The sequence below is a fragment of the Micropterus dolomieu genome, linkage group LG16, assembly GCF_021292245.1.
Source record: "Micropterus dolomieu isolate WLL.071019.BEF.003 ecotype Adirondacks linkage group LG16, ASM2129224v1, whole genome shotgun sequence".
NCBI lineage: Eukaryota > Metazoa > Chordata > Actinopteri > Centrarchiformes > Centrarchidae > Micropterus > Micropterus dolomieu.
In genome coordinates, this window is record NC_060165.1 from 21,641,394 (window position 1) to 21,654,801 (window position 13,408).

The following is a 13,408-nucleotide window of genomic DNA, read 5'->3' on the forward strand; positions in this document are numbered from 1 at the left end:
GACTTTGGTTTCCTCTTCAGGTCATGAGTGCCTCTAGGAAAGACCCAGTGGAGAATAACCTCACCTGCCCAAAGCCCCGCCCTACCTGGGCCTCGCCCTGCCCCCCACCCCTGGATTCCCACCATGAGTAAGTTCCTGGTTTTTTTTTATCTACTAAAACTGGCTGTTCATGTTTGCTCTCTTTCACTTTGGCTGCTTTGTTTTTGTGATGCAAATTGCAGGAAATGGGAATATTGTATGTTTTTGTGTCTCACAAGTGCCATCGTAGTATGATTATGGTTTTTCCTGTTTTTAATACACACCTGTCCAGTGCCAGTGGAAGCATGAAACACCATGAAAACACTCATGGCATTTGTGATGCTGCCTAGAGGCTTCTGAAGTTAGGTTTTAAACTGAACAGTGAGTCAATATTTGTGCAAAGAGTAGGATTTCTGGGTGGAGTTGTGTTCTCAAAAAACAAGCTGAAAGCCACCATGGCTTGCTGTGATAGATTGAGATACGTGCCAAACAAGGAAACAATCCCCCAACACATCCCTCCTCCGACCATGGAGACCTTTTCGTGATTTGTATTTGCATTTCAACCTGACGGAGACTAGAGATGAAAATGAGACATTTGATTAAAGCAGTGATATCAGTTGACGTGCGCTAGTAATCAGAACTTTCAAGAGTGTGTTTCAAGAGAGATTTTGGGTGTTTCAGGTCAAGTCATCACAGTGAAGGTTGTTTTTTGGAGCCAGTACATTAGAGGAACTGCAGCTGAAGACACAAGTTGTTTGGTGAAATCAACAGCAGTGTTTGACTTTTCTAAAGCTGGGCTGGCCGGTGTGTTTTGGAAGACACTTTGCATTAAGATTAACAGTTTTGTTTTATCACTTCTTGTGGGTGGAGGCGATTTCCCACTGAACATCATGTACATGAACATCAAAATAGATGTTTGTCTAATATGTAATCTGCAGGTTGGTGGGAACAGTATTGCACAGAAATCATGCACATTGCACTTATACGTTTTTTAAGATGTAGCATGAATAGCTGCCTTCCTTTGCACCTTCAACCTGCTCCTCCCTGCTCCCCTCTAATGGCAGAACCATATGGCACAGCGGAGCAAGTGCAGCAATCCTCACCACTCCATCACTCATCAATCACACCGCAAAGCATGGTGGGAGGGCAAATATGGGATGTGCACTTCATCAGCTCCATCTACAGTATTATATATATGTGTGTGTGCGCTGCTATCTGCTCCTCTCCTGCACCACTGTATGTTGGTGTGTACTGTAATGGCACGCCTCACATGTTGGCTCAGTGTGAGTCATGCACCGAGGCCAGGCTGCAGTACATTCTGTTAATGTCTCATACGTTCATACATGTGTGTAACGCCATACACGCGCGCACACACTGCACCAGAAGAGCTGCGAGAGGGTGTGTCCTGTGTTCTGCTGAACATGACACTGGGTGATATGGATGTCATCATATGGTCAATGTATGCAAAAGTACATGTTAAATAATCATAACATGCAGTTCAAAGTACATTTTTTAATAATCATCAAGGAGGATCAAGGTAATTTACACAAGGTTGTGCAACAAAATTAAAGTTTATTGTCCCTTTATACATACACAGAGAACATAACAGATAATAAAAAGTATATTAGAATACGGTCGGTAACATATAAAATGTATAAAATAAAACACTGTAGATCTATAAATGTATATTGGTACACCCAGGAAATAATTCTGCAGTGCTATGTAAAGCCTGTTTTTAGACAGAATACATGTAACATTGTTGGCTTCATCTATCTGTTAGTATAAGTCGTGGCTTTTCATTCAAACACTGGTGAATTTTGCTCAAATGTTCCAGCTTTATTCAGACAAGCCTGGACCATCACAGAAAAAAAATGATATTTGCTTTTCCCTTCAGTTTTCTTTTCCCCACACTTGCATACCTCTGGTCATTTACTGCAAACACCCTGGCTTGCCCCGCCTCTTTCTGTCTCTCTCTCTTGCTCCCTGAATGTCTGTGCTCTGCTGACTTTCTCCCACAGCAGTATGTTTTTAATAAAGTCACTGAAAAAACACAGAACTGATCTTATGGATCTTTCCACCCGCCATTCAGTTTCCACAGCAGCAGGCGCGCTGTATTCGGAGGAGATAAATTAATAAATTACAGCACCAGTTCACTGTTACTTTACCTGGTCCATGCTTATAAAATATCCGCCGTGTCCACATTTCGTAGCGTAATACCAGAAAACATCTCTCCGTTCTTGTCGGCAAATACACTTTGGCACCGTTAATGTACCTGGGCGGCTTGCCCAAGTAAAGTCTATATGTAAGAAACACTGGAGTGCCTAAGTTGAAAATCTGTGTGGGTGCTAGGCTGGCTCAGAGACTTCACTTTCTCCACAGACTCAGACTGTTCGGTGTGGGAACTGAGGTCGTGGCAACAATTTACAATGCTGTGCTGAAAGCATCATTTAGATATGGAACGTAATCATGGTATGACACCCTTACAGTCCGGGCCGGTTGTCAAGCATTGACAAAATGTTGAAAATGAAATGAAAGTGATGACACCTGTCCCTTCTTTCTCCCGCTATCTACAGCCCTTTTTTACACAGAGATCCTGTACATTTACCGCCAGATTGACAACTTCACAGCTGTTACAAAGTCTGACCTTGTGAGATTGTCGTCATGTTTTTAAGACATGAAAGCCGGCATGTGAAATTGTCATTACATTGACATAAAGAGGTGCATATTTGGAAGAGGCTTAATTTTATATCCAGACAACAATTTATACCTATTATGATATAGTACATTTCATGGAAACTCAGTTGAGAAACTGTTTATAGGCAAATATTAGCAACATTTACAAAATCACATTATTATGACGTTTTAAAAAAAAGATTATTATTGTCAGTTTATATCTGTGTATAACAATATAATGTGTTGGCCACTATTGTTGCTGTAAATGCCTGAAAAGATTATTATTGTCAGTTTATATCGGTGTATAACAATATAATGTCTTGGACACTATTGTTGCTATAAATGCCTGAATTGTAACACCTGACAACACCAGAAAAATATTTCAATAATAGGCAATATCCCAGGCAATATTGATATAGTCTACGTCCACCGTTAAGCTAAATGACATGTGGGAAATAGAAAGAAAGGGACTTTATTTCTCATTCACAAATAAGAATTGTTTGGGAGCCAGCATTTCCTCCCGCCCGCAGTGTTGACTCGCTCTGTGCCGTTTGCCTCTCCAGAGTTTGCTCTGCTGTGCAGAGTTTTGAGGCTGTGGATCTGTATAGGGGAGGACGGGGGGCTGGGACCAGGACTGGGTTACCAGGGCAACCCAGCGCATGTGAGGCCTTTACTTGAAGTGAATTGGATTACGAAAACACTGCTGAAGGAAGTGCTGAGAGGTTTAACCCGATTACTGCCTTTTTCTTTGCACACTCCACCAAACATACACGTAAACAAACGTGTGTGTGTGTGTGTGTGTGTGTGTGTGCGCGTTTGTGTGTGTCAAGGGATGTTAGGTGGTTGATCTGATTGATTGTGAGTGACTAAAATGGGGAAGGCTTGATTGATGAGCTCAGTTGTGTAACAGCGGGGAAAAGACCACCAGCAGCTTGGTAGTTTATGCGCTAGCTGCCACTCTCTCTTTCAAAGTGTGTGTGGGTGTCAACCAAAGGAACCTGGTGTTTATGATACATAAAATCAATACACTGTTGTGTAATGGCAAAAAATATTGAAAATCTAAGAGAAATGATGTCGTTTTGTTCTTTGCAAAACTTGCAGCTACAATCTGCTGAAAGTCAAATGAAGTCAAACATGATTAACATCATGTATGACAAACAAAACAATATGAAAAAGAAGATAAAACAATCAACAAAAGTCATTAAAGTGTTCAGATGTAATTTTTACTATATGAAATTGAATCTGCCAGCATAATCTCCCCATAAACCACTTAAATGGAGCAAAATGTCCTCAAAATACACAAACAGACACAAAGGAAACACAAGAGATGAACAGACGTGGTTATTGTTGTCTTAATGTGACTTGAATGTGCTTTTTAAGCAGCCGGTGCTCTGAGAGAAAGGCTTGTGTTTTATTATTTATCTCAACCTATGAGACTCACTCTCTCGCCTGGAGATAGTTGACGATCTTGATATCCTGAGCTAATTACCTTAATTACCCCCCCTCAATGCACACAACACCCATGTACACACGCACACACTCAGCTGTGGGCCGGGGGGAAGGGCGGGGTTAGTTTCCTCTGAGGAGGCTCTTAACGAGGATGGATGACATACTCAGGATGGTCTGAATTATTTGTAGGAAAAGAGAAAAGAGGGGACAGAAAGAAAAGAATTTGGTTCATCTTTGTGCTGCTGTACATTCACTTTACTCTATTTTCATTAAACAGACCTTCACTGTAGGTACGGTGCTGCTGTGTGGTTCTCAAAGTGGGGTATGGGGTCCCTCAGGGTCCCTGGAGGGCTTCCAGGTTTGCAGCAAAGTGAGAAATGATATAAGTAGTAGTAGTAGTGAGTTTTAGGCTGGTATGAAAGCTTTCATTTGAACATTGGAACAACTGGACAACCAGACGGAAGTGGGTCTCATTCCACTTTGCAAGTGAACCCTGGTAGGGTCTGTTTGTGGTACAAACACAAAGCAGGACAAGATTTTATGATAATAGATATGTGATAATAATAGCATGAACTCAGATGCTAGACAGATATGAAATGTACTTAATCTGTATGTTGACTGTGGTTACTGTCAACATTTACATTTACTCATTTGGCGCTTTTATCCAAAGCGACTTACATTTGAGAAACAACAAACAAGCATCAACAAAGCATCAGATACAGCACGAGATCTACAACTGACAATACATACTAGTAAGAGCAGCAATAAATACTAGTAAGAGCTGAAAGCACATATCGCATCAATGGGGTAAATACCTAGGGAAAGAAGTAAGAGTTAACAAAAAAGTACAAACCTAGGTAGAGTTGCGTATCGTCTGCGTAGCAGTGGTAAGAGAAGCTGTGCGAGCGAATGATCGGCCCCAGTGAGGTGGTGTAAATTGAGAAGAGAAGAGGCCCTAGCACTGAGCCTTGCGGCTCCCCTGTGGAGAGGCCGTGGGAGGAGGATAATTGTCCTTGCCACAAAACATTGTGGGAACGCCCCAAACCACAAGAGTGCTTTACTCGAGATGCCCATTGCTGAGAGTGCGGATAGAAGGATCCTGTGATTGACTGTGTCAAAGGCAGCTGTTAGGTCAAGCAGGATAAGAACCAAGGATTGGGCTGCAGCTTTAGCTGACCTTAGGGCTTCTGTTGCAGACAGAAGAGCCGTTTCAGTAGAGTGGCCACTCTTAAAACCAGACTGATATGGATCTAGGAGGTACTTCCGTGAGAGAAATTCTGAGACCTGTTTGAAGAATGCAGGTTCGATAGTTTTGGATAAAAATGGTAGAAGAGAAACTGGCCAATAGTTCTCAAGTTGAGTTGGGTTGAGTTAGGGCTTTTTGAGCAATGGTGTAACCCGAGCCTATTTGAAAGTCGTCGGATCAGGTTCCTGAAGGCAGTGAAGTAGAAAGCAGTCTCGTAAGACAGTGGTTCTGGCTCAAAAGTGCACCCACAGGTCTATTCTGAGGGGATCAAACTTTCCTTTGAAATGTATTGAATCTACAGAACTGCAGTTTTATTTTGAAGTACTTTTCCCACTTCCTAGCAAATACAACGTTGTGTTAATTTTCACATACACTAAACACAATAAAGAAAACCTGCAGTTATACTGGCCTGGGTGAAACTTAACTTGAAAACAACTTTTCTTCTCCCTCTTCTGTTGGACTGCCCTGTTTTTTAATCAGGCTTTTTATGTTATGTTTTAAGTGTTTTTAGTAGCCTGAATAAGCCTGAATTTTTGCTTTGATTATGCCTTTTTTAAGTTAATTTTTAAGCCCTATTTGCACTCTCTTGGTGCAGTGCTTTTTATTTGATTGTGATTCAACCCCAAGTCTTTTGTTATTTTAGTTTTCATTTTGTGAAATAAAAGTGAAGGTGCAGCACAGTGGTTAACGCTATTTCCTCACAGCAAGGACATCCTGGGTGTGAAACAACTCACAGCTGGAAATTAAACTCAAGTTCTATTCGTGGAATATGAGAAAATCATGACTCTGAGACTACTGAACAACTGCAATTGAACAAGGTCATTTGTTAATCATGATAACACCTGCACATCTGTACAAGAGTGCAGAGATTATCCCTGAAACACCAGAAAGTTAAAAAAAAGCAGTTTTGGAAGTTCCTCATTAAAGTCAAATCATCTAATAAGTATTAATAATGTGCATAATCACCTATTTACTCTTAATGACACCAGAGACATTGAATAATCATATGAGGTGTAGTATAGTGCTACACAATCAGATTTCCCCCAAACATGCACCTACACGTTTAGTACATAATCTGCATATACACATGCACAAACATCGACGAGCTTGCTTGTGTAAATGCTCTGAGACGTAGCTCATATACACAATGTGGCCAGTGTATTCATAAAATTTAATAAGTATTGTCACGACCACATGTTTTACTTTCATTACTTATTTACCACTATAAATTCATAAATAAATAAACATATCCTTCTGTACAGGTGTCTCAGGGACAAAGCATTATTAGATGTTCTGTCCAATAAAAACATGCTTGCATCCCTTTAGGCTGGACATGATGTGACAAATAATATGGTCTGTGAATGGAAGAAGCTGTTTGCCCCAACAGCGCACAGTCATTGTATCTGCTAATAATATGCTGCGGTTCTGTCTGCCTTTAGCAAAATTACTCCCAGCTTGTCCCCACAGAACGGCACTGTCGGAGGAAATGGATTCAGAGCAGAGTGATAACAGTGGAAAGAGAGGAGATTGAAGACAAATGAGGAAGAGACATGCAAGCTATGTAACTTTTTATTGGTGTTGTTAGTTGAAGGAGGATAATGGCTCTACAAAGACTCAGAGTTTCTGTCGGTAGCAGCTGTTCAATGTGTCATCTGTGGATATAAATGGAGGGAAAGAAGACGAGGAAAGAGGAAGAAGCTCTAATGTTGTTAATATGTTCCTCCTTTATATTGTGTTTCTTCCTGTGGAGGCCTATACGGCGTATTAGGGCCATTGTAGGTTATAAAACAAATATTTTCATACCTACAATGGACCTAATACGCTGTCGTATTTTTCCTGTATAACAACAAATCTGTGATAAAGCATTCACTGCATTGCTTTTAATGATGTGTCACAAGTCAAACAGCCACTAATGAGAAATTACAATAATAAGAATAAAAAAAATCTAAAATAAGTATTACATTCATAAATACTAAAAAAATAAAATAAAAGATACAATATAGTATTAACATATCATTTCTCATACAAAAGAATGACAACAACCACTGACATCGACGTATGAAACTATTGTCTATGTACAGTTAAATTTAACAGAATCACTCTTGATCACCATCATTTTCTTTACCAAACCTGATTATGCAATGGTCAGTCAGTATTAAATAGCCTTGCTGCTTTATGTCTCACTTACCAGTCATCCATTTCTTCACCTTTCATTGTTACTACCTGAATTAAACACAGAAGAACAGCCCCACAAATTGGCAAATGTAGTTTGGAAAAGTCAACTTTTCCATATATCCAGATTGCCAAGGTGGGACATTTACATTTTATAAATATTCATTAGTGCCTGGTCCTATATAAAACTTTTATACATCAAATATATACTGATAACTGATAAATCACTTAAAATGCAAGTTCTAAATGTATTTTCTGTTTCTATTGCCAATCTGTTTCTAAAATAAGAAAACCCTACCCTAAAATTACCTTTCTTAAGGGTCAATGTTGTTATTAAAAAGCACTGAAATATAATGCAAGTCATACTTTACAACTTCTAAGTAAGAGTTTTTTAAGGGAGCACTTCAAGGCAGCGTAAGTGTGCAGGCATGGACAATTGGCTCCAATCTGTTCACCTGTCCTTCACTTATTCCAGCGCGCACACGCACACACACACACACACACACACACACAGACACACACAGACACACACATACACACACACACACACACACACACACCCTCTTCATCTCTCCCTGTCAGAGGAAGACTGATGTCATTGGGTGGCCTGCTCAGTGTGGTGCAGGATAATAATCTCCTCTTGAAAGCCTCATCTGGCCACCATCTGCTGGACTTTAGCATTGTTAGCGTAGCCACGAAGCACACAGCTAGGTCTTTATGCTTACTAGACCTGAAAAAAGTTGCCTGAGCATGCAGGTTCTTTTTCCAGTTACAACCTGGTTTACAATCATACAGTTGCCCACATTCGAACCTGGAAGCTGCTCAACACAAGCGGAGACTTTCTATAGTTAGCCACAGAGAAGTTCTGTTGCAAAGGCTATAGTTCTTTTGGGAAGGGAGAGTGTTATTAACTCTTTTCCACGACTGTAAGCTACCTATTCCCACTATTATGTTAATTACATAGGGTAGATGACAGCTAGTGGTGCTAATGTGTCCATGCAGTGTATGTCATTCTCCGCCCAAGACATTGCCTTCTAAATAGCTCTCAGTGGGTGTTCGGGCTGAAAGTAGCACTGCGTTTAAGCACCACTTTGATGGACGCGCTTTGCTTCCATCAATGTGGTGTGCAACCCATTTGGTGTGGGGGATGATGTGTGATTCCAATCCAAATAAAACCCGCTATATTCTGAATTTGGAGCAGTTTCAATGAACTAATACGTAGCGCGTACCTACTTTATGCTATGGACAAGATCAAGCAGGAGGCCATGAGCAGGATGTCAGCCATCACAATAGAAGCCACTTGCTAAAATCCAGTAAGATTGACAAGCCAACACACAACAAACAAATCAATAAGGAGTATCATTATGACATCAAAACTTTAGTGCATGGCTGTACTGTCATAGTATTCATTTATCTATTTTATTTAACAGTGACAATACAAATAAACATTATTATATAGGGAGAAGCAATGCAACACAACAGTTTATAATACTATGAGGTATGTTTTGCTCTGTACAGTTGCAAATTGTAACATTCACATTACAATCTACCATGAATGTGTGCTTCCACTTTACGTTTGGCTAACATATTGCATTACGATGATAAGATCAATATTATTTTCTTATTGGCCTGTTAAATACGGCTGCAACTAAATGGTTATTTTCATTGTTGTTGTTAAGTTTGGTAATCATAATTTTATCTATACAGTACATGTTCAAGTACCTGAAAATAATAACATTGCTAAAGAAATAAAACTGTAATTTGGTTTTCTGTAGTTGCATAATAGAACTAAATCAGTACTGGAAGTTTCAGATTGGTTCAATCATGTGTCCTGCTTTTTTGCCTTGTGCGTGTTTGCTCAGTTGATAATGCTACATGTGTGACAGCACTTGAAGGCAGCATTTGTTGTTTGTTTTTTCCCTTTTAAACCCTTAAGCCCTGAAGTGATGATGACACATCTCCTGGTGTGAAATGTGTCTTCTGACTTCACACAGGCTCCACAAAGTTAGAGCCTCTCTGCCCACAGAATGACTCAAGGCTAACTACTAGAAAGATTGGTATTTTTTTATTTGAGCTGAGGAAAGAAATCTGTTTTGGTTTGTTGTTGTAACACAGGTTGGGCAGGTTTATGAGCCTCTACTTAATGGCTATACCAACCTGAGCATGCTGTGAATTTGAACTTCAATAGAAATTAAGTATTAAAATTAGTCCAGATTTTATGACAGATGGCATGCTGTTTTCTTTAATGCTACTGTGTCAGATCCACATCTAAGGTCTCCCGCAGAAAGGAAATGAGGCGGGCGTTGTGGTAGTGGAGGCTGTCTCTAGTGTGACATTAACACCGCAGATGAACACTGTATTTTCAGTAGCAAAATGGTGATCAAGTCTCTGATGTTTACTCCCAGAATACTACTTAATGTGTTTTTTACTCTGACTTCTCCTGCTTTATTACCCACAATTCAATTTGTTTCACTGGTCGCTCTATCGGCATGACACACAGATTTCATATACCTCCAAAGCAGAAGCTGGCAAAATGGAAAACATTCACTATAGAGCAGAAACAATCAAAGAAGAATTGATTAGTTCTCTTCACACTATTGCTTCCCATTTTCATGACACAGCTTTGTTTGATGGCTGCTGGAGTCCAGCTGCAAATGGCAGCAATTTGAAAAAATGTGAACTTTAAAGGTCTATACAAGTGATTTAACATGTTTTACCACAAACCATGATTGCTGCTAACCATCTTGTAAACCGTGCTTTAGTGTTTCTGGGATTACATTTCAAGTAGGGGTGTGGAAAATATTGATTTTTAGATATATTGCGATGCGGACTTGGATGATTCTGAATTGATTTACAAATGTCAATATTTGTAATCGATTATCTAGATGTTAATTGATAACTTAATGTTGACAAAACTAAAAAGGCGGAACTCGGAAATGCGGAAGTGCAGCTCCGGCAGAAAGTAACGGTGAAAGCGAGCGGAGCAGAGGAAAACATGAGCGCTACGTTTCAGTGTGGCAGTAAATGTACAGTGTAGGTCACAGTGTGTCTGTTTATTAAAGTCTGTCTGTCGTTTTCCAACTATTGGAAAGTGAAGGTCGTTAGCGCTAGCTAACATCTCCTCTTCAGACTGCGGTCTGGAAGCTGAGCAGGATGTTTTTTGGCTGCTAGCTCAATTTCCTTAGTTGTCATTCATCCACAAATGAACAAAATGCCGTTTCTCAAGGCCCATGGTGCTCAATACAGGATTGGAATAATTAACATTCAAGACTAGACACAAATGTAACTACACTAGACGAGACAAAAAAAATGAACAGATATTAAGGTGGAGTGAACATGGTTTGGCTGGAGCATTAAGTGCGTAGTTCAACCCTCATCTGGCTTTATACTAATAACAGCAGCAACAGAAGTCAGTAATAACGCTGCACGATAACGATGCAATGCAGTGTTAGCTACATTTATATGATGTAACATTAAATTGCTGCATTTCATTACTACCTACTTGTTTTGATTGTTACAAATACTTTGCTTTAAAAGTACCAAATAGTCACACATTGAGAAAAATACATCAAGATAGATGTACAAGATATCGAATCGTTGACCTGATAATCGTAATCGAATCGTGAGACCAGTGAAGATGCACGCCCCTAAAAAAAAATAAATAAACTTAAGTTTAAAAAAATACAGGTATGCTCCATTTACTACCAACAAATCTCACAATGTCAAAAAAAAAACCCACACACAGCATGTTTTTTTATGTATGCAAGTGTCATGCAACGAACACGAGAGGCCGCAGATCTGATGATTTTGTTGTTCAAACTTTCTCTGAATTGCCCGGTCGCTGTTTAGGAGGCTTGCTGTGTCTCTGTTCAAATTTCCATTTTGCCTTCGTAGTCCACATTTCAAGACCAAATACATCATAATGGGCCAGTCCAGTTTCAATTAGGACTATCTTTTGTGGTCTTCAGTATCCAAAAAATTTATGAGATTGGAATGAAAAGCGGGAATTTGCTATGGTGCTTTTTGGAAACTCTCTGTTTACACTGTCCCATTTGGAAAAGATTCAGACCACTAGCCTTCCATCCTCCGAAGCCTTCATCTTACGATGCAGAAACTGACGCTTCAGCAGTTTGGACCCATTTAAGTACAAGGCCCCTGAAATTGGACAGTTTTGATTCATCACTTTTTTACTAGAGCGACCAATGCCAGCATTTAATTTTGGGTGAACACAGAGATGTGAAATCATGTCACTTCGTAGGGGTAGGATGCTGTATAGTGTACTTTCTCAAAAGGATAACGTGGCCTTGTGCAGCTTTATCACACTGCCACATTTTAAAAGGACAGTTTTTGCACACTGGGAATAGAACTGAACTCAAGAGGTTTTCACTTGAAAGCAAGTTATGTTTATTTCAATGCTGTTAGAAATTATGTTGTCTCCTCCATCTCTTTCACTTTCATCTCCTGTTTTCAGTCTGCTCCGTCCTCCTTTTTCTGTCTGTTTTACCACCACGTTCCACCTCCCTGTTTTGTTTCAGTTTTTGCCAATGTGAGTTTCATGACGATTGAAGGTTAGTAACTGTGTGATGTGATGCCAGTTGTGTGGTGGAATGCAGTCCTTCCACCTTCCTTCTCACAATTTTCTGGCCTTTCCTTGCAGCGGTGAGTGATGCTCGGATGTCATGTTTGTGGTGACAGGGAGCCTGTGTTGAGTTATAGGAGGGGGGTTACAGGAAGGAAGCCTTTTGCTGGAATATGATTACATCTCCCAGTAAACAGGGCAGCAGTAGGAAATGGATCCACAGACCCTGTCCTCAGGGCAGCTGCCTCTACATGCTGAAGTAACCAGTGAGATATTTAATATTATACTGAATGAAACGGTATGAAAATTTAATATCACAATTATTGTGACCAAAATGATTAGGTTATCAGTATCATCAGGGTAATGTAAAACTGTGCCGCAAAAAAGATTAAAGTTTACTGATACACACAGTGAAACCATTTCAACAAGTTTTAAATTGAAAACTACGAATAATAAACAATAAAATAACAGCCAATACTGTTTGTAAACATGAAAATCATCTAAGTGTGCATCATCAAGATTTTATATTTTATATTATGTAGGTCATGCAATGACCCCGTGCAGAATTACATGAAAAAAAGACTTTAGAAGACGGTGATAGTAACTGCTATGAGCCCAACAACTGACATAAATACAGAGCAGAGTGTAGCGATTCCCCTGTTCTGACACTTTTACAACTAATTTGATTGCTGCTGGATTTAAAATGAACAAGATATGCTGGTTGGTTGACTAACGTGTTCTCATGTCGTCTGCTGACACACGACGCACACAGCAGCAGAACAACGTGTAGCGTTTTTACAAGCACAGCTAACACTGAGAGCTTCAGTTAACAAGCTGTTAGTAAGTCAGACAGACAAACTAAAGCTAGAAGTTAACTCACCCTGTGTTCACTATAAGGAAATTTTCTTCTATCAAGTTTCCCTTAGCGCTCTCATAAAAACTAAAATACGACCAGACTTCAGCGCTGTCTTCCGCCGTGTTGTCATTGACCGTCATTGCATACTGCGCATGCGCGCAGTTATCGACTGTCGCTAACTTTGGTTGATGCTGGACAGTATTTGCCGCGGGTTAATAATAGCGCAGTAACTGAACCTGATTATCCTGGTAATTAAAATGAGTATGGTAATAATAGTCTGGAATTTTACCACGCTTTATCATTAAACCGGTAATCGTTTCATCCCTATTATACGGTTACTGATAGACACACACACCCTGGTAAATCACATACCTGAACATCCTCACATGCACATAACATAGGTATTTGTTAGGTT

The 13,408-nt window shown here is 39.8% G+C and overlaps 1 protein-coding gene across 1 annotated transcript in view; it reads left to right on the plus strand.

The window, feature by feature from the left end:
- Nucleotides 1-17: 17 nt before the first annotated feature.
- usp6nl (USP6 N-terminal like) overlaps nucleotides 18-13,408 on the plus strand; it is an 86,550-nt gene continuing 73,159 nt past the window's right edge. The window contains exon 1 of the mRNA XM_046072696.1: nucleotides 18-127. Coding sequence (XP_045928652.1) covers nucleotides 124-127 — 4 coding nt within the window. The 5' untranslated portion in view covers nucleotides 18-123. The remainder of the gene's footprint in view (nucleotides 128-13,408) is intronic.